The 23,096-nt window shown below is 35.8% G+C and overlaps 1 protein-coding gene across 3 annotated transcripts in view; it reads left to right on the top strand.

The window, feature by feature from the left end:
• VTA1 (vesicle trafficking 1) overlaps positions 1-23,096 on the top strand; it is a 105,000-nt gene that overhangs the window by 24,626 nt on the left and 57,278 nt on the right. For all 3 annotated transcript variants that reach the window (XM_051854265.2, XM_070073492.1, XM_002714850.5), the window contains exons 2-4: positions 2,692-2,786; positions 5,101-5,228; positions 6,388-6,463. In XM_051854265.2, coding sequence (XP_051710225.2) covers positions 2,692-2,786; positions 5,101-5,228; positions 6,388-6,463 — 299 coding nt within the window. The remainder of the gene's footprint in view (positions 1-2,691; positions 2,787-5,100; positions 5,229-6,387; positions 6,464-23,096) is intronic.

Raw genomic sequence — 23,096 nt, 5'->3', positions numbered from 1 at the left:
TGCTAGAGAGAAAAGTAAAGCAAGAAGGGAGGGTAGGTTGACAAGACTGCATTGGGGGCTAGGATGTTACATTTCTATTTATGACTACATAAAGAATTGTTATAAATCAATTTGTTAAAAAAAAAAAAGCTGATTTGGCAGATGCTTTTTCTTATTTATGGATGGCTACACCTAGTTCAGAATGGAAAATATAGAGCTACCCAGCAAATACTTAATACCTTTTTAGTAGTTGAGACAAAACAGAAACCAATGAGTCTTCAAATTGACAGGAAGAGTCCAACAGGGAGATACTGCTTTCAGTCCTCAGATTCACAGAAATTTGAGTTTAATATCAATTTTTTTAGTTTGGGGAAAATAGATGTTTACATAATGTTGCAGGTATAACTGCATGTTACTACTTTGTTTTGGAGGACAGTGGTTTTTTTTTTTATTTAAGGTATACAAATTTCATGTATTTCATATATATTCAGATTCAAAAACAGTGATACTTTCCACAGGAACCTCCCTCTCACCCACTTTCCCACCCTTCTTCCTCCTCCCTCTCCTATTTCCATTCTTATATTTTACAAAGGTCTATTTTGTTAACTTTACACTCATAAAGTAAACCCTACACTAAGTAAAGAGTTAAAAAAAAAGTATGAAAGAAAACAAAAACTATTCCTCAGAAGTTGAGACAAGGGTTGTTAAAGATCATCATATCTCAAAGTGTCAATTTCCCTCCTATAGATTACCTTTTAGGTATAGGTACTCTGTTACCACAGATCAGAGAAAACATGGTATTTGTCTTTTGAGGACTGGCTTATTTCACTAAGTATACTGGTTTTCAGTTGCATCCATTTTGTTGCAAATGATGGATTTCTTTTTTTTTTTTTTTTACCACTGTTTAGTATTTCATAGTGTATATGTACTGTAATTTCTTTATCCAGTCTTCAGTTGATGGACATCTGGGTTGATTCTCTATCCTAGCTATTATGAATTAAGCTGCAATAAACATGAGGGTGCAAATCACTCTTTTCCTATGCTGATTTCTTTTGTTTTGGGTAAATTCTCAGGAGTGGGATGAGTGGTTCATATGGTAGGTTTATATTCAGATTTCTGAGGTATCCCCATATTATCTTCCACGATGGCTGTACCAGTGTACATTCCCATCAGCAGTGGATTAGGGTACCTTTTTCCCCACATCCTTGCTAACATTTATTGTTTATTGATTTCTGTTTGAGAGCCATTCTAACTGGGGTGAGGTGAAACCTTATTGTAGTTTTGATTGACATTTCCCTGATGGCTAGTGATCCTGAGCACTTTTTCATGTGTCTGCTAACCATTTGAGTTTCCTCTCTTGAAAAGTGCCTGTTTACATTTTGAGGACAGTTTTAAGATCATCTCTCAAAATGAAAAAGGCTACGATATAATTTATAATGTAATGTACATGCCATTGGTAACACCAATTACTACGTAAAAGTTCCCAGCTCTCACTAGGAGAGTAATTAGGATTGTGGTGTTAGTAGTAGATGTCTTCAGCCTTTGCTTTACCTCAGATGTTTTTACTTTTATTTTTTAAGTTTCAAAAATTCTTGAGATGCAGAGAAAGAGCTCGCATCTTCTGGTTAGACTGCAGCTACTGAATCTGGGCTGGATGAGCCCAACTGAGCATTCATTCACCTCTGCCTCCCAAGATCAGTACTGGCAGGAAGGCAGAGTCAGAAGCTGGAGCTATGAATTGAACACGGGCACTCCTATGTGATTTGTGAGCCTCCTAACTACAGGCTAATCATCTACCCCATTAGTTTTTTTAAAGAGAAGTTATGCATGTATATTTAAAAAGACCATATGCATAAAATTTGTTAAAAATGGAGTATATCATAAAAGTGAATTCTTGCGGCCGGCGCCCTGGCTCACTAGGCTAATCCTCTGCCTTGCCGCGCCGGCACACCAGGTTCTAGTCCCGGTCGGGGCGCCGGATTCTGTCCCGGTTGCCCCTCTTCCAGGCCAGCTCTGCTATGGCCTGGGAGTGCAGTGGAGGATGGCCCAAGTCCTTGGGCCCTGCACCCCATGGGAGACCAGGAAAAGCACCTGGCTCCTGGCTTCCGATCAGCGCGATGCGCCGGCTGCAGCGCGCCGGCCATGGCGGCCATTGGAGGGTGAACCAATGGCAAAAGGAAGACCTTTCTCTCTGTCTGTCTCTCTCTCACTGTCCACTCTGCCTGTCAAAAAGTAAAAAAAAAAAATAAAAAATAAAAAATAAATAAAAATAAAAAAGTGAATTCTTGCTATAAACCTTAATTCAAGTCTCATTTTTTGCTACCATAGCCCACATTGTCTATTTTGTCAGTATCACTTATCTAATACTTGGCAAGTGTTCTTGTACATTTGACTGTTCTGAGTGCCCTGATTCTCCAATTAAATTATAGGTACTTTTGACAGTTTAGGACCTACCTAGTCATTCTTGTATTTTTTTTAATATACTACAAAAAGAAAGGTATTACTTGATAAAATGTTGTTGCTATTTTCTATTTTTATCATTCTTTATATAATGTTTGTGTTCTTTATAAGTAAAATTGTCAAAGTTTTATTTTTAAATTTATGTTTTAAATTATTCACTAGGCAAAACATATATTTTTAAGCTTTCAGCCATAGAAAAGAATGTTTTAAAGAAAAATTGTTTAAATCACCTTATCTTTCTTTTCTTTATAGGTCGGTTATATGCCATGCAAACTGGAATGAAGATTGATAGTAAAACTCCTGAATGTCGTAAATTTTTATCAAAATTAATGGATCAGTTAGAAGCTGTAAGTTAAACCCTGATCATTTATTTTCTGGCTATGCTCAAAATACCATTTTATTTAATTTTCATGTATATGTTTTCATTTTAGTTTGTTTCTCTTGGCAACAGTCAATAACACTGTACCTGAGGGAAAGTTAGATACAATTTTTTTATTTACACCATACTGTCAGGGGAGTTGTAAGTAAAAGTTAAAGTAGATTCAGCCATCTTTGCAGATATAAGTATCTTGTTCCACATTATTGTACATAGCTTTTGATATCCTTTCATAAATAACAAGCTTTCAAGCCTCCCTTCATGCAGTCCTGTGGATTGATTTGGGAGTTCTTAAATAGCTCTTTTTTTGTTTTAAAGATGTATTTTGATTTGGGAAGCAGAGTTATAGACAGAGAGAGGGGGAGACACAAAAGAGGTTTTCCATTCTCTGAATCACTCCCTAAATGGCAATAATGGCCAGAATTGGGCCAATATGAAGCCAAGAGCCAAAAGCTTCTGGGTCTTCCGCGTGGGTGCCAGGGCCATCTTCCACTGCTTTCCCAGGCACATTAGCAGAGAGCTGGATCGGAAGTGGAGCAGCCGGAATTTGAATCAGTGCCCATGTGGGATGCCAGCACTGTAGACAGGTTTAACTACTAGGCCACAGCACCAGCCCCTTACATATTGAAATTATCCATTTATTTAGTGAAATGAGCCATTTATTAGTGAAAGAGACTATGAAAGAAATTTTATTGATTGCTTATGCTTATCCTCCCTCTTTCAGTCCAGGGTGAGGTACAAGTATCCTCCCCTCTTAGCAGGAATGAGGTAGGTGACTAAAGAGTCACCTTCTTGAGCCTGATGTAATGTCACAGATCACTGTGGGTGGTGCGTATGGATGGAAAATTGAATGAGTTGTATTGGGAGTCAGTGCATGAAGAAATAGATCTCACTCAGTAATCGGGCCAGGCTGAAACCAGGATCCAGGAACTCAGTCTGGGTCTCCTACATGGATGACAGGAACCCAAGTACTTGAGCCATCACTGGCTGCCTACCAGGGTGCATATGAGCAATAATCTCAGTAGAGAGTGGCGCCAACTCAAAAATCCAGGCTCTACAATATGGGATATAAATGTCCCTGGCAGCATCTTAACCATGGTGCCAAGTTCCCACCCCGTAATTGCTTTCTTTTGTTGACAGAAACAAAATTTAGACATACTAAAAATCAAGTCAAAACATTTAGACTCATCATTCTAGGGTTTTGTATTTGTTTTTTATTATTGTTGGGAGAGTATTATTCAGATGAAAGCATATTCCAATGTAGAACTTTCTTGCCTCATTGTGTTTAAGTAACTATGGACAGAAGTGTTCTCTGTAACTTTATGTGATTCTCTGGCCTACTGACTCAGAGTAACTGTCATCTGCTGCAGTTAGATTTCAGGTGCCACAGAGGGAATTCAGCTGCCAGTGGAGCCTTTCTGGCCTACTTCTATTGCTACTTCTATGGAAACATGAAAATTTAAATATTCTCTTTTGGAGGGATGAGGTTGGGGCAGGAAGGAAAATTTTTTTCACTCATGGAAATATATTTGTCAAATTCCAACTAACAAACATGTGGAATATCTCTTTATTAATTTCACAATATAATAATAATAACTAAGATAATAGCTTTGGATATAAAGAAGCCAAGCTGTTTTTATAATAATAAAGTGTAAAAGCACATTTATAAAGGAACTTAAATAAATTCCAACATTAAATCTCTTCTGGACTTAAATTATGTCTTTACATTTATGAGAGTATTTGCTGATTTTGTGACAAATTCTGAGACCCTTTTCTGTTTAAATTTTTACTTCATAACATCTTTAAAAAAGTAATTTTTAAATAATAGTTTGCTACTGAGATCTGGTATTCCAGAAAGTCATTTTATTCCAATATGATAGTCTGAATAAAAAGGTAGAACTTTGTTGTTTTTAAAGATACTTTATTATACTGTATGGGTAGGAAAGAGATAGGCAGACTTATACATTTAAAAGTTCTGTATTGATTTGAGGTATGTGTCTGCATTTTAAAAATTTCCATTATCCAATTCTGAGTTTATCATCTTATGCATTACTTACTATTGAATCTTTGCTTTGTTTTGAGTGGTACTATTTAGGACATAACACAATGCTTTTATTTTTTTTAAATATCTGATAAAAATGAAATTAAAATTTTAAATTATATATGTTTAGAAAAGACTAATTCCAATTTTAGGTAATCTGATAGTACATTTTAGGCTTATTTGTACTTGAAAACACACTTGTCAGGTTCCTAAATTATAAACTATGTATCTGATTTTATTTTAGCTTAAGAAACAGTTGGGTGATAATGAAGCTATTACTCAAGAAATAGTTGGCTCTGCCCATTTGGAGAATTATGCTTTGAAAATGTTTTTATATGCAGACAATGAAGATCGTGCTGGGCGATTTCACAAGTAAGTAAAAAAAGAAAACTTGAGAGGTTGCATACTGAACAGAATTATCTAGTTTTTTTATGGAACAACTGTCTTTCTTGAGTGATGTAGATTGATTCTTTCCTTCCTCCCTCCCCCCCTCCCTCCCTCCCCCCCTCCTTTCCTTCTCCTTCCCTCCCTCAATCCTCCTCCCTCCCTCCCTCTCTCCTTCTCTCCTTTCCTTCCTCCCTTCCTCCCTTCCATTTGGCAGAAAGACAGAAAGGGATAGTTCCCAGCCACCAATTCAGTCCCTACAGAGTTTAGGATTGGTCTAAGATTAAGCCAGGAGCCAGCAACACAATCCTGGTCTCCCAGCTAGCCTCTAACCAGTACACTAAATGCCTGAAGCCCCTCCCACGCACACATACCTTTTTTTTTTTTTTTTTTGTCTTCACCATGGCACCTTAGAATCGTTTATGCTTATAAATGCAGGCCTTTGAATTTAGAGAAAATAACTGAGAGTCAGGTGTTTAGCTTAGCATTAAGTTATCAGGATGTGTGGGTCTTACATTGGAGTACCTGGATTCAAGTTCTGACTTTGCCTCCACATTTCCTGCTAATGTATACTGTAGGAGGCAGCAGTGATGGCTGAAGTATTTGGCTTCCTGGCTCCCAGCTTGCAGGCATTTGGGGAGTGAACTAGTTGATGTAACCATGCAATCTCTGTCTCTTGTTCTGCTTCTCAAATAAGCAAATCAATCAATAAATAAAAATTTTGAAAATAAGATGAATAAAATGGCTAAAATATCCATATTATCAGGAAATATATCCTAATTAGTCTTTTTTTTAACAATCAGTAAAATATGTGTTGATTTTAGCCAAAATTACAGCCCAGTCATTATTATGATAATATTTATTTGCAGATAATGTGTTAAGGTTTGATATGGATTCACTATAATTACATTTTCTAAAATCCAAAGCATACAGTTAATCTTTGCTGTAAATATATACTTATAATGTGAGTCATGTTACTTTCTCCTGATAACAGATTAGAAAAAGATCTCTTGTATATTTTTGAAATCTGATTTCATTTAAGATGTTGTTTTCAGAGTACATTTATGAACATTGTTTTTTTAAATAGCTGCATGAATAATACTACATTTGTTTTTCATTTAAATAAAACCTGCTGTTTGTCTTCCAGAAACATGATCAAGTCCTTCTATACTGCAAGTCTTTTAATAGATGTCATAACAGTGTTTGGAGAACTCACTGATGAAGTTAGTATGCATTTTTTATTGTCCTACTAGCTTAAGATCAGTAATGTTATCTGTTTTCTTATTACTTAGAACTGCATGTTCATCAGAAATATAATACAAGCAAAAGTAATATTTTAATTTTTTATGAGATCCTTTAAAAAAGTAAAAAGGTCATATTCTTTTTAATAATCTTAGACTTTTGGTTATAAGTTATTTAAATCCAGTGTGTCAGCACGTGTATAAATACTATATTGGCAAGCACAGATAGTATTTGATTTATTACGTGTCTAGGTATTACTAATCCTATATGCTGTTAATTACTACATGATATTTGATAAATATACCAGAGATTTTTAAGACTTTTTTTCAGTTTCATTTCTAGTCAGAAATATTTGTTGTGTTTTTTTTTCCATTGTAAAATACATAAGACTTGGCATTTTATGATACTTCATAAATGTATGATTCTGTCAACAACTCCAAGATAACTCAGCACATAATCCACTTATATATGGACACATTGAGACTGTGACAAATTTACTGCTTGGTTGTTTTCATTGTAGCAGGCTTTACCATTAGCATGAAAAATATGTTTTGAGATAGGATATATTAATCTAGAAAGAGAAAACCACAAATGAGACTGCTATAAGCAGGTTATATTAGTGACTTGAATAATGAGGCACATTGCTTTCTGTGATAGGATTGTTTTCAAAGTAATAAATAACTAAAAAAAAAACAAAATACATTATATGTTTGAGGTGCTTGCATTCCTGTAAAAAATTGTACTGTATTTTAAAACTGTGAAGAGTGATACAGAACAAGTTAAGCTCTAGACTTGACAGTCATAAGCAGGGTTTTATTTCAAAACATCTGCATTCATTGCCCTTGTCCACACAATTCTGAACCATTACTCAGTTACTCAGATACCCAGAAGCCTCCTGATAGATTTTTGAAACACCCTGTAGATTGTGGTGCAATGCCTAATTGAGAGCCATTGCTCTCAGTTATTCTTGAGATAGAGTAGTTTAAAAAGGAACTGAGATCTGGAGAGTGAAGACCTAAAATGATTCTCCATGAGTGTTGTGAATTCTGAAGACCTGGTGGATCAGCTCCTATCTCTTACTACCAATTTACATTTATATTTTTCCTCTGTTTTACTAGCATCAGACATTGTGCTAGATACTTGGAGACACAGAGACAGTATAGACATTGTGTTATGTTTTGAGAGTAACAGTTGGGTGAGGAATAGTGATAATACAGTAGAAAAGTCATAACCTGATTATACAGATAATAGAAGGCCTATTATCCTCAGTGGAATTTTCAAATAAAGAACTATGGTTCCAATGATAGGTTTCTGTAGAATGAGCTGGAGTGAAGAAGTACAAGTCTGTGGTTTGAAACTTGATAATTACTGTGGACTTTAGATGAGTGATGGAGAATCATATATGATAGGTTGTTTTCAACTTGAGAAAAAAATACATTGAGACATAGATATTAAATTTTGGAGTGCACTTATGGTATCAACAATGAAATAACCAGAAGACTTGTACAAGTAAATAGGCAAGAAATCAGCGAAGTAGAGAGGATGGTTCAATTTACAAGATTAGACAAACCCTTCTGGTAAACTTTGTTTTGCAAGTGGAGGTGGTGAAGTAAATACCCTTGGTAAACATTTGTGTTTAGAATGCAAGAGGAAGAAGTGAATAAAGAAACAAAGTAATGGAAATTGATAGGATTTCTCATGAGCTTTTCAGCCAGCTCCGAATGCCTTTAGGGCTGATTCTGAGGCCAGAGTGCTATTTAGGACATCTGCCATTCTATGAGTCTGCTGAGTATCTCACTTCCCATGTTGGATCACTCTCCCCTTTATTTACTCCATCGGTTAGCGTTAGCAGGTACTAGACTTGTCTATGTGCTCCCTTTGACTCCCAGTCCCTCCACCATGACCAACTGAGAACTGAAACTGATCACCTGGAACAGTGAGATGGCATTGGTACATGCCACCTTGATGGGATTGAATTGGAATCCCCTGGTATGCTTCCAACTCCACCACTTGGGGCAAGTCAGCCTGAGCATGTCCCAAATTATACATCTCTTCCCTCTCCCATTCCCACCACCATGTTCAACAGGGATCACATTTCAGTTAATTTTCAACACTTAAGAATAACTGTGCATCAATTTCAAGATACCAGAGCAGATCATGATAACACAAAGTAGTAGATCAGAATGCAGAATGCTTCCAACTACTGTCTTGATTCTCCTTACTTGGTGAAACTACCTTTGCCCACATATCTCAGATACAGACAAATGGTCCTTTGAAGTTATAACTGCTAATAATGGGAAACACAGATAAAAGGTAAAATCATAGATAAAGGAAAAAAGCAGACTTCCAAAAGTCTTAAGTATGGGATAGAACCTTCTTACTTTTGATACATAACATTTCCATACGTATAATGTATGTGTTTCATCTGCATTTCAGAAGTAGAATCTAGGTTTACTTTTATATACCCTCAACAAAGAACAGGTTCCTTACCTATGTGAACATAGTAACAAACAGAGAAACTCCAGGTGAGTTCAAGGAGAAGCCTTCAGGAGAGATTGGGGATGGGATTTGTTTAGATACTGACATTATTTTTTTTTTAACTTTTATTTAATGAATATAAATTTCCAAAGTACAGAATATGGATTACAATGGCTTCCCCCCCATAACGTCCCTCCAACCATTATTAAATGAAGTGAGACATTTTTCCAAATCAATAACCCTCTTTTATTTTTTTTCTCCATCTCATTACCCAGTTTGCTACCTAAGTTTCTCTGCTACCTTGTAATGGCACTAGGATAAAGTAGGAAATAGCATCTTTGTTGTATAAAAATTTCAGCTGGAGGAGCCTAGACTGTTTTGGAAAGAAGAAATTAAACATTCTGAAGACCAGAATGAAATGTGTTTTGTGATTGGACTGAGGCTTAGTCTTGGGCCTTTATATAAAGTCTGTATATTTGAATTATAAAATGTGTGTGCACACAATTAATGTGTAATTATATTGATACTTTCCATTGGCTTATATATTTTACTTACAAAATGCAAAATTTGTACTTTTCAGCAAAAGCATATATATGAAAATTTAAAAATAGCATAATACTGATTTTTTTATATCCAGTATGTTATAGCGATCTTATCCTAACATGAGTTCTGAGCTACAAACTAAAGTTGACTAAATGTATAAAGACAACCAACAAAAAAAAATGGTGAGCTAAGCCATATACAATAAGCATAATCAAGCCAACCAGTTTGATCAGCCTTGTTTCAAATTTGTTGTCCCTTTCATTCAGCATTGTTTCTGATTCTATCCTTTTATTTCTGTAAATGGAGACTTCATAGTGTTTACTAACATTTAGATTTTTCAAACATAGAGCTTTAAAGTGCAATTTAAATAATGCTTAACTTGAACAAAAGAGAGAGGAATTACACTCGTGATTTTACTAGCTTTCTTAAAAAATAAAACAAAGCCAGTTTACTTATTTTTATATTTACTTATTTTTAAAACCTGTATAGTTACTGTGCTCTAGGTATATTTCAGGATTTTCTATAAACAATTCATTTTTATTTTAATTTTTAATTTAGTTTTTAACAGATTCAGTGTGATTTGTAGATATAATTCTAAGAATATGATAATATTCCCTCACTCCCTCACGTCCATCAACTGATGACTGAATAAGGAAATTATGGTATATATACACTTTCATAGATTTATGACCTTGATCCAATTTAATTGGATTTTTTTGTAAGATGTAAGGTAGGGGTCTTGTTTCATAGTTCTGCATAGAGAGATCCAGTTTTCTATTGAAGAGACTGTCCTTGCTCCAAGAATTAATTTTAGCTCCTTTGTCACAGGTACGTTGGTAGATGCATAGATTAATGCATGGTAGATGCATAGATTAATTTCTGAGTTTCTATTCTGTTCCATTGGCCTACATATCTATTTTTGTGGGAGTACCAGGCTGTTTTAGTTATTATTTCCCTGTAGTATGTTTTGAAATCTGGTGTTGTGATGCCTCCGGCTTTGTTTTTGTTGCTCTAGATTACTTTAGCTATTTGGAGTCTCTTATGTTTCCATGTGAATTTCAGCATCATTTTTTCTAGATCTGCAAAGAATGTTGTTGGTATTTTGGTTGCGATTTTATTGAACTTGTAAATTGCTTTGGGTAGTATGGACATTTTCGTGATATTAATTCTTCCAGTCCACAGACTTGGAAGAGTTTTACATTTTTTGTGTCTTCTGTTTCTTTCTTTGATGTTTTATAATTTTCATTCTACAAAACTTTGACCTCCTCAGTAAATTTTATCCAAGGTGTTTAATTTTTTTTTTTTTTTTTTTTTTGTAGCTGTTGGGAATGGAATTATACTTAGAAGTTCTTTCTCAGCCATGGCATGGTCTGTGTATACAAAGGCTATTGATTTTTATGTGTTAATTTTATATCCTGATACTTTTAACAAACAATTTTATGAGTTCCAATACTCTCTTAGTGGAGACTTTTTGCTCCCCTACATATAGAATCATGTCATCTGCAAATAGAGCTAGTTTGACTTCCTCCTTTCCAATTTCTATCCTTTTGCCTTACTTTTCTTGCCTAAAGGCACTAGCTAAAACTTCCAGGACTATATTGAATACCATTGAAGACAGAGTGAATCCATGTCTGTTTCTGGATCTTAGTGGGAATACTTCCAACTTTCCCACATTTAATAATATTCTGGCTGTGGGTTGTCAAAAATTGCCTTGATTGTATGGAGGAATGTTACTTCTAGTCCCAGTTTACTTGAGGTTTTCATCATGAAAGGATGTTGTGTTTTGTCAAATGCTTTCTCTGCATCTATTGAACTAATCATGTTTTTATAGAAACATACTTAATTTGTTAATATGATATATCACATTTATTGATTTGTGAATGTTGAACCATCCCTGCATACCTGGGACAAATTCCACCTGGTCCTTCCTGGTGAATGATCTTTCTGATGTGTTTTTGGATAGATTAGTTATTATTTTGTTGAAGATTTTTACATCTGTTTTATTAAGGATATTGTTCTGTTTTTCTGTTGTATCTTTTTCTCGTTTAGGAATTAATGTGATCCTGGCCTCATAGAAGGAGTTTGCGTAGAGGATTCCCTCCCTTTCAACTTTTTGAATAGCTTGAAAAGAGTTGGAGTTAGTTATTCTTTAAAAGTCTGGTAGAATTCAGCAGTGAAGCCATCCAGTGCTAAGCTTTTCTTTGTTGGGAGGGTCTTTATTACTGATTCAGTCTCCATCTGGGTTATTTATCTGTTTAGGTTTTCTGTGCCTTCATGACTCTAACTCAATTTTGGTAGATTGTATGTGTCTAGGAATCTGCAGTTCTTCCAGGTTCCCCAATTTGTTGGCATACAAGTCTTTTTAGTAATTCCTGAAAGTAATCTGACACAGACCCTACTCATTTCACAATGGTGCCAGTTTCTGGGTACGCACAAGAGCTTCTGCAGCTGCTACTGTTGAAATGGCTCCTTCTCCCCGCCCATTGTGGGGTCTTTGCACCTGAGCTGCTACTGCTGTCAAGACGACATCTTGGCCCCGCCATTGCTGGGCACACACACAAGAGCTGCCTCAGTTCCTTCTTAAATCCAGACTGTCACCCACTTCCTTTCAACTGGTTGCCTGTTGCCATTGTGGGAGGGATGGAGAGAGAGAAACATGCCCTTTTTCTTTTTTCTTTCTTTCTTTCTTTCTTTCTTTTTTTTTTTTTTTTTTTTTTTTTTTTTTTTTTTTGGAGAGGCAGAGTGGACAGTGAGAGAGAGAGACAGAGAAAAGTCTTCCTTTGCCTTTGGTTCACCCTCCAATGGCCACCGCGGCCAGCACGCTGCAGCCTGCGCACCGCGCTGATCCGAAGGCAGGAGCCAGGTGCTTCTCCTGGTCTCCCATGGGGTGCAGGGCCCAAGCACTTGGGCCACCCTCCACTGCACTCCTGGGCCACAGCAGAGAGCTGGCCTGGAAGAGGGGCAGCCAGGGAAGAATCCAGCACCCCGACCTGGACTAGAACCCGGTGTGCTGGCACCGCAGGCAGAGGATTAGCCTATTGAGCCACGGCACTCGCGAAACGTGCGCTTTTTGTTGCTGGGTTAGTGGGCACTCTGTCCCCCTCAGGGCCCCATGGCAAACTCAAAGACAGTATAGTCCACCAGGCTCTCTCTGGCTGTCTGACCAGTGGCCTGGGCCAAGGCAGTCTGATTTCACCTTGTCTCCAGAGCTGACGCTTTCTCCGGCTCTTAGCTGCTTGGGTCCTGTGTTGTGTCAGTGCTTGTTGCTGCACATCTGCACCTTCCATACAGATCCACAGCATTCCTTGTCCTTCCATAGAATCCCCAATGCAGTTTTTAACTCCCCCTGAAAATGTACATTGTCCACTTTTTTTTTTTTTTTACTAATTTCCCCTAGCCTAGAGCAGTACACCTTTCCCTATTCCACCATCTTGAAACCCTCTAATATTCTTAACCATTGATTAGACAAAGGTATAAAACAAAGTTTTACAAAATATACACAGCGTATCTTTCTTTTTTCTTTATTTTTTGTTTGGTTTTTAAATTTCCCACATATGAGGAAGAACATGATGTATTTGTCTTTCTGGGTCTGGCTTATTTCAACCTAACATGCTTCCTCCAGTTGAGTCTATTTTGCTGCATTCTTTTTTATTACTGAATAATACTCCATTCTGTATATAAACCAGATGTTCTTTATCCATTTGTCTGATAATAGAGACCATGGTTGGTTCCAAATTTTGGCTCCAAATTGTGAACAGTGCTACTACAAACATGATGGTTTAGGTATCTCTTTGATACATAATGTTCAAGTCTTTTGGGTATATATCCAGTAGTGGGAATGCTAGATCATATGGCATCTCTGTTTCTAGTTTTTTGAGAAATCTCCACACTGTTTTCCACCATGGCTGTGCTGACAGTCCCACTGACAGTCTATAAGTGTTCCCCTTTGTCCACTTCCTTCGCAGCATTTATTAATCTAAGTGTTTTGGATTTTAGCCATCCAGTAAGGATGGGGTGAGGTGATTTCTAATTTTGGTTTTGATGTGCATCTCCCTGAAGGCTAGTGATGTTGAGCATTTTACCCATTTCTTAACTGGAGTGGTTGTTTTATTGCTGTTAATTTTTTAAGTTTCTGATATATTTGGGATCCTTTGTCAGATATGTGGTTTGCAAATATTTTTCCCATTTTGTTGGCTGTCTCTTCACTCTATTGATCATTTCCTTTGCTGTATAAAAGCTTCTGATTTTGATAAACTGCCATTTTCTTTTTTTTTAGTTTTACTTTTGTTACCTGTGCTTTGGAGGTCTTGCTCAAGAAGTCATTCCCTACACCCATGTCTTGGAGTGTTTCCCCTACATTTTCTTCCAGCAACTTCATAGTCTCAGGTCTTAAATGTCTTTGGTCCATATTGATTTGATTTTTGTATATGGTGAGGAATATGTATCTAATTTCATTCTTCTACATATGTATATCCATTTTAGCCAGCACCATTTGTTGAAGAGATTATCCTATTCCACTGTATGGTCTAAGCATTTTTGTCAAAAATCAGTTAGCTGTGTTTACGTCAATTAGTTTCTAGGTTCTCTATTCTGTTCCATTGATCTATGTATCATTTTTTATGCCAGTACCAAGTTGTTTTAATTACTAAAGCTTTGAATTATGCTTTGACATCAGGTATTGTGATGGCTCTAGCTTGCTTTTTTTTTTTTTTTATTCAGTATTGCTTTGGCTATTCAGGGTCTTCTGTGATTTTATATAAATCTCAAAATTGTTTTTTCTAAGTATGTAAAGAATGATATTGGTATCTTGATAGGTATTGCCTTGAATCTTTAGATTGTTTTTGGTATTATAGACATTTTGATGATGTTGATTTTTCCAATCCATAAGCAAGAAATATCTTTCCATTTTTTGTGTGTCCTAGATGATTTCTTCCATATCAGTGTTTATTAATTTTAATTGTAGAGATCTTTGACTTCTTTGGTTAAATTTATTTCTAAATATTTGATTTTTGTGGCTATTGTGAATGGGGATATCTATCTTGATTTCTCTTCCTGTGAGTTCATCATTAGCATACAAAAAAAAAGGTACTGTTTTGTGTATGTTTATTTTGTAACCTGCAGCTTTACTGAATTGCTTTATCAATTCTAACAGCTTTTTGGTGGATTGTTTAGCTTTTTCCATGTGCAACATCATGCCTGCTGCAATCACGGATAATTTGACTTCCTCTATTCCAGTTTTGATGCCCTTTTCTTTCTCCTCCCTAAGTGCTCTTGTTAAAACTTCCAGTACTGTATTGAATAAGAGTGTAAAAGTGGACAACCTTGTCTTCTTCCAGATCTGAGGGGAAATATTTTCAGTTTTTCCTCATTCAGTATGGTATTGGCTGTTGGTTTGTGGTACTTATCATGGAAATGTGGTAGTGTTATTTAATTGCATGATGTTCCATAGCTTTTTAAATATAGTTTTATTTGTTTGTTTATTTAAAAGGCAGAGCTACAGAGAGAGACGGACATCTTCCATCCACTGATTCATTCCTCAAATGGCTACAACAACCAAGTTAGGACTGTGCTGAATCCAGGAGTGAGGAACTCCATCCAGATTTCTCACATTGGTGGCAGGGATACAAGTACTTAGACCATCTTCCACTGCTTTCCCAGGCCATTTAGCAAGAAGTTGTATTGGAAGTGGAGTAGTCGGGACTTGGTTGCCAATCTCTCAAGCAGCAGTTTAACCCACTGTGCCACAGTGCCTGCCCCTGTTCTTAACAAAGATGAGACTTTCTTCTAAATTGGTTCCTTCCCTTGCTTCTCAAAATACTGTGATAGAAACTCTAAAATAACAACAGAAAATGAGGATGGAAATAACAATTGTTTTTATTCATATAACTGTTATCTTTAAATCAAGACAGTGATGGTTTTTAATTGTATTTTAAACTTTTAAAATTTTGTGGTTATTTCCTATAAGCTCTGAAAATTTGTTCTGAAAAAAGAGACAAAGCCAATCTCCACTGTACACTTGGCCAAGAAGTTTTTCTTCCCTGTCTGGACTTGACTTTAGGTAAAATGGAAATTTTGCACAAGAGGATCTCTGAGGTCCTTTGTAGCTTTGCCAGGTCTATGATTATTTGTCCAGGCATATGAAGAGTGTTGAAGAAAATAGGAGAAAGAATGAGGTAAAAATGCAAACCAGAAAAGTGAGAAGTAAAAATAGTTTTAGAGGGTTTGAACTTTTGGCACAGTGGGTAAAGTGCAACTTGAGATGACTGTATCCCATGTTGGAGTGCCTTTTTTGAGTCCCAGCACCACTCCCTAGTTCTAGCTTTGTGCTAATGATACACTGAGAGGCAGCAGATAATGACTCAAGGACTTCTGCTGTGCACATGGGAGACCTGAATTGCAAATGGCATTCCCAGTTACTGGCTTCAGCCTGGCCCCAGCCTGGCCCAATGCCAGCTATTGCGAGATTTTAGGGAGTGAACCAGCAGATGGGAGATGTCTCTCTGTATCTGTCTTTCCATCAATCTACAATCTGTAGATCAATCAATCTGCCTTTGCTCTTCAAATAAATAAATAATTAATTAAAGGAGTAATACTAACTGATAGAATAAAAAAGGGAGAGAATGATCCAACATGGGAAGTGAGATACACAGCAGACCCATGGAATGGCAGATGTCCTAAACAGCACTCTGGCCTCAGAATCAGCCCTTAAGGCATGCGGATCCAGCTGAAATGCCCATGAGAGTATTTCAGGCATAGAAAGCCAAGACACTCTGGGGCAAAAAAAAAAAAAAAAAAAAAAAAAAAAAAAAAAAAAAACTAAATGAAAGAGCTCCACGGGTGAGATCCCAGTGGAAAGAACGGGTCATCAAAGAAGGAGGTACCTTTCTCTGAAGGGAGGAGAGAACTTCCACTTTGACCATGGCCTTGTCTAAATATGATCAGAGTCAGTGAACTCAAGGGGCTTCCATAGCCTTGGCAGCTCATGACAAGAGCCTAGGGTGATTACTGAGGCCATAAACAAGAGTGTCAATTTGTTAAGTCAACAACAGGAGTCACTGTGCACTTACTCCTCATGTAGGATCTTTGTCCTTAGTGTGCTGTACATTGAGATTTAATGCTATAACTAGTACTCAAACAGTATTTTTCACTTTATGTTTCTGTGTGGGAGCAAACTGTTGAAATCTTTACTTAATGTATGCTAAACTGATCTTCTGGCTACTGGCTTCAGTCTGACTCAGCCCCGGCCTTTACAGTCATCTGGGAGTGAACCAGCAGATGGAGGGGATCATTCTCATGCTCCCTTTCACTCTCCCTCTTTCTCTGTAGGTATTCCAAATAAATAAATATTTTTTAAAAATAATAAATAATAAAATATAACCCTTTCATAAAGGCCACTGGTTCACAAGCTAGATTTCCACAGTTTTCCTAATTTATTTATCTTCCTATTTTGAGTTCCATTTCCCTGCAGTCCATTCTTATCTGTCATTTCATTGAAGAATCTACAGCAGGAGTGGGGGAATTTTTTTCTGCCAAGGACCATTTGGATATTTATAACATCATTCATAGACCATACACAATTATCAACTTAAAAATTAGCCTACTATAGATTTATTGAGTTTCAAGTACTGCCTGCAGTTGCCTTGGCAGAGCCAGACCAAATGATTTTGTAGACCAGACATTTCTTCTACCTCACCTCCCACCTCCACCCCACCCGCTATCTACAGAGAATTCTCATTGCTTGGCAATGCAAGCCCAGACTCCTACAATGTTCTAAGTTATACCTTGTCATCAAGTCTTAGCTACATTATGCTAGCCATTGTATGAATTTCTCCATTCTCTCAATGCTTCCATTCTTTAAGCTCTTAACTGTGTGAATATTATGCAATGGATATATTGACATAGTATTTATTATATTTTAGAATAAATTATACTGCAAGTACTTGAAAGGAATACTTGTGCTACTCTAGATCTTTTATCATTAAATGTAAAATTTTACACTAAATAAAATATTGGAGTTTAAAAAGTAGCTGATTAGTTGATATTTCAATCATTGATACGGTTAACTTTTCATTTTTCTATCTTTAGATGGAAATAATGTTCATTTTTCTTTATATCTTTCTTTCATACTTGCCTAAATATAACAGCTTTCATTTCAACATCACTTTTGCTTGATCCATTTCCTCATAGTTTTCCCTTTTTTCATGTCATTACTCATAGTTGTACAAAATTGCATGCAAAACATAAATATATCATTTCCCTATAGTAACATCTTACATAATCTATGAGGGTATGTAAGAAAGTTCATAGAATGAAATGGACACTATGAGAAATAGTGACTTGATCAGCTCTTGTCCTGACGGTTGATGTACAATGTAATACTTTATCCATTTTAGTATTTTTTTTTGTTCTAGTACCATTGGTTGAACTCTGTAATTAACACAAAATTATTCTTAGGTGTTTAAATTTTAACTGAAAAGTGATCCCTGTTAGGAATTTGGAAAACATTATGCAGAGTGAAATAAGCCAATCCCAAAGGGACAAATACCACTTGTTCTCCTTGATGGGTGACAACTAACAGAGCACCAAAAAGGAAACCTGTTAAAGTGAAATGAACACTAGGAGAAACGGTGACTTGATCAGCCCTCCCCCTGACTGTTGATGAACAACTTGATATGTTATCCCTCTTAGTATTTTTTTTTGTTTGTTCTACTTAATACTTTTGGTTGAATACTGTAATCAATACACAATTCTTCTTAAGTGCTGAAACTTAACTGAAAAGTGATCGCTGTTAAATATATGAGTGGGAATAAGAGAGGGAAGAGATGTGCAATTCAGGACATGCTCAATCTGACTTACCTCAAACGGTAGAGTTAGAAACATACCAGGGGATTCCAATTCAATCCCATCAAGGTGGCATGTACCAATGCCATTTTACTAGTCCCAGTGATCAATTTCTGTTTACAATTAATCATAATGATAGGACTAAGAACCAAAGGGATCACATAAACAAGAATAGTGTCTGCAAATACTAGCTGATAGAATAAAAAAGGGAGAGAATGATCCAACATGGGAGGTGAGATACACAGCAGACCCATGGAATGGCAGATGTCCTAACAGCACTCTGGCCTCAGAATCAGCCCTTAAGGCATGCGGATCTGGCTGAAAAGCCCATGAGAGTATTTCAGGCATGGAAAGCCCAGACACTCTGGCAAAAAAAAAAAAAAAACCCTAAATGAAAGATCTCTGCGAGTGAGATCCCAGTGGAAAGAACGGGTCATCAAAGAAGGAGGTACCTTTCTCTGAAGGGAGGAGAGAACTTCCACTTTGACCATGGCCTTGTCTACTTGTCTAAATATGATCAGAGTCAGTGAACACAGGGGGCTTCCATAGCCTTGGCAGCTCATGACAAGAGCCTAGGGTGATTACTGAGGCCATAAACAAGAGTGTCAATTTGTTAAGTCAACAACAGGAGTCACTGTGCACTTACTCCTCATGTAGGATCTTTGTCCTTAGTGTGCTGTACATTGAGATTTAATGCTATAACTAGTACTCAAACAGTATTTTTCACTTTATGTTTCTGTGTGGGAGCAAACTGTTGAAATCTTTACTTAATGTATGCTAAACTGATCTTCTGTATATAAAGAGAAACGAAAATGAATCTTGATGTGAATGGAAGGGGAGAGGGAGTGGGAAAGGGGAGGTTTGCAGGTGGGAGGGACGTTATGGGGGGGAAGCCATTGTAATCCATAAGCTGTACTTTGGAAATTTATATTCATTAAATAAAAGTTTAAAAAAAAAAGTAAGTTCATAAAAAAAATTGATTAAAAATTAAGTTTTTTGGGGAGCCAAGTTACACTGCAGTAGGTTAATCTGCCACCTGCCATGCTGATATCCATATGAGCTCTGGTTCAAGTACTGGCTGCTCCACTTCTGATTCAGCTCCCTGTTAATGCACCTGGAAAGCAGCTTAAGATGTCCCAAGTGCTTAGGCCCTTGCTGTCCATGTGTCCAACATGGGTAGAGTTCTTGTGGTCATTTGGGAAATGAACCAGTGGATAGAAGATGCTGCCTTTCAAATAAATAAATAAAATTCTTTTTAAACATTATTTTGGTGGAAAAATTTTGGAATTCATGTGTAATTCTTATAATACTTTTTGAAGACCCTGTCTGTATATGTATAGAGTTCAAACTTTTTGTACCAAAATAATTTTCATTCTTTTTATTTAGACTTCTTTTGTTATTAGCAGTGTTTGAGGAGCAAGTAACATGTTACCTTTCTTCTTCATAATCTTCAGTTCAGGCTTAATACTGCTAGCTTAGTGAAAATTGCAAGTGAATATATTACTGGATATTGTTTTTATATCATTTTTTTAATTTCTGCTAATTTGAGAGGATAAAAGTATATTTTCTACCCTCACAGTGCTGGTATTCTAATTTAGAAAGGATAACCGAAATAACTGTGCTAACATATGATGCATTAATGATGAAATGCCAGGAACGATCCATTTACAGTGCCTGCCATTTTCCTGATATTTTACATTGACACTTCCGATATATTTGTTCACTATTCAGGACTCTGAATTACAATGAAAAAAGTACTCAGCCCTTTCTGTTATTGTTGTTGTTAGATGTCCAGTCTTTTGCGGACTGATTGTTTATAAAATACAAATACCAGTAATAAAAGAATGAGTGCAAAAATTAAACTTCCAAAAGTCATGAAAAGTAAGTTTTCTAAATACTCTCAAAATTTCTGTACAGTTTGCAGACCCACACTGTTTTGGGAACCATGTCCTAATTGTATGTGATTCAAATGTAGATCTGTTTGGACTCCACTTTGGGACTTCATGCTCAAAAAACAGTGTTGCACAAATATTGAAGCACTAATATAAATGAATTGTTGGCTATAGAAGAGGTAGTCTGTTTAGCAATATCCAGTTGCAAGAGGTTCTGAACTAAGCAACAACTTCCTGTTAGTTTAGAAAACCATGCTAATGGAAAAATTCTGTTTATAAAAGCATGTGTTCTATATATACATTATATATATACATATATATATATTCATCTTATCCTTATCTGTGTTCATTAGGTGTTCATCTTCTTACTGTATCTTAAAAGTGTCATTGTTAATCATTGTAACAGTAAATAGATGAGAAAGTAATAGTATCTCTAATTGGAGTAGAAATTCTGTGTGTCTTGGATTTACTTATGTGTAATTGTGCAGAACTATGTCTTATATCTAATCAGTGAATTATGAATGAATGACGCATTTTTTGCAATACTATTAGTATAAAGTAGTTAAGGGTACAGGCATGGCCTCAGAATCCCATTACGTCACATCATAACTCTATGAATTATGTTAGTTAATGTCTCTAGTTCTGTTTCCTCATCTGTAAGACAAGGAAAATTGTAATAACTAACTTTTTCAAGTTGTCCTGGGAATCTAACAAAAAAAGGTAAGGCCTTTAGCGAAGTACCTAACATATAGTTAAAACACATTAGCTCCTACTTTTACTCATTTGATGAAAAGACTGTTAGTTGATAGATTGAGGAGACCAAATAGGAAATTATTGTAACACCCAGAAAATCAGTAAATGCATTAGATTAACTCACATGAAATCTTTGACATAGACAAAAGGGAATTTTCAAGTGAACTATTCTAAATACTAAATTAAGGGTGGGCATTTGGCCTAGTGGTTAGTTCCACCCCAGAGTCCAGCCTCCTGCTCATGTGTACCCAGGGAGGCAGCAGATAATGGTTCAGGTACCTGGGTTCTTGCCATTCATGTGAGAAACAAATTGAGTTCCCAGCCCTGGCTGTTGTAAGCATTTGAGTTGTGAGCCAGGGAATGAGAGCACTCTCTTTTTCTCTTGCTTTCTGCTTTCAAATAAATAAAATATATAAAAGTTAAATATGAATTTGTATCCATTGTTGATTGCAGCCTATAACCTGAGTCTGAAGCATAACTCTCTCATACGATAATGAATAGTAATGTTTTAATAATGTCTTAGTATACTATATTTAGAAAGGTAGTCAGTGAATACTTGAAAGTTTTAATGGAAACTATCCTAAACCTATCAATCTTAAATATTCACTTTGTATTAAGATAAACTTACTGAAAATATATAAAGACATTATATATTATTGCTTCTATATTTAGAAGTCTAACATGTGCAATTGGAGTACAAAACTAGAGTCAAAAGACAATATATTTGAAGAATACTTATAGTTTTTCCAGAGTAGGTGAAGAAGTGGTTACAGATCCAAGAAAGTTAATGAAACTCAAGGAAGGTATATAAGGAGAAAATCACACCAAAGAACATCAGAGTCATATCAGTGAATTCCAGTGATGAAAGAAAATCTTGAAAAGCATTCTTATAAAAATAACACATTATACAAAGGATTAACAATGCTTTGAAGGATGGTTGAGGGAAAAAAAAATGAGGAAACCAGAAGATAATGATATAACATATTTTAAAATACTGGATGGACAAACGAACAAGAAAAAATAAATCCATCAATGCAGAATTGTATAAACAGCAAGCTGTGCTTCCAGAAAATGAAGGTAAAACTAAAATATACCACTAATGAATCTGCAAAGAACAGTTGAAGGAAGTTTTTTTCAGTTTGAAGAAAAATGCTACTGAATGGAAATTTGGATATGGAGAGAAATATGAAAAATACACAGTAATGTAGCTAAATTTAAAAAACTATTTTTCATCTCTTTAAATGATGTATGACTATAAAATAAAAATAACTAGCTGTACTTATATGTTGGATAAACTGAAAACAGAGAAGGAAAATAGAGAAAACCAAAACAGATGAGACTAATAAAAAGCCAGGAGCAAACTTTAGGTCCAAGTACAGCTTTATCAAAACATACTATGAATTTAAATGGACTAACACTCCAGTTTAAAAGTAGAGATTTTTAGAATGAATTTAAAAGGCAAATGCTTACTGTATGCTGTTTTTACTAGGTCTGATCTCTAAAGCCAAAAAGACATTTTGAAAATGAAAGCATGGAAAAAGACATTCATTGCAGATATAAGTGAACAAAATTCTATAAAGTAGACTTTTAAGATGTGTTACTAGAGGTAAAATGGGATGAGACATTTCATAATAATAAATGGGTCATTTCATTAAGAATATATTATTGTTACAAATGCCTGTGCCCTAATAAGAATTTCAAACTACATGAAACAAAAATCGGAATTTTTTAAAAATACAAACTCATAATTGTTGTGAGTGATGTTTAACATCCTCTCTTAGTCATTGATATTATAGTTTTTTAAAATCAGTAAAATGAATAAAAATAGGGCACATCAAATGTAGAGAAACGAGAGCTTTCATACATTGCATAGTGGAAATGTTATGTGTTAAAACCACTTTGGGTAAAGATTTGGCAGATTTTTGTAAAGATAAACATACTCCTAACCTTTTACCCAGCAGTTCCTTTTTCTGGTATTTATCCAAGAGAAATGAAAACACATGTCCAGAAAAAGACTTGTTGAAGAGTGCTCATAGAAGTTTATTCATAATAACCCAAAGCTGGAAACAACCCAGATATCTATCATCACAGAACTGATAAACAAATT

The sequence above is a fragment of the Oryctolagus cuniculus genome, chromosome 5 (assembly GCF_964237555.1).
Source record: "Oryctolagus cuniculus chromosome 5, mOryCun1.1, whole genome shotgun sequence".
Lineage (NCBI taxonomy): Eukaryota > Metazoa > Chordata > Mammalia > Lagomorpha > Leporidae > Oryctolagus > Oryctolagus cuniculus.
Note: the sequence above shows the minus strand (reverse complement) of the source record. Positions and strands in the feature narration are given on the sequence as shown.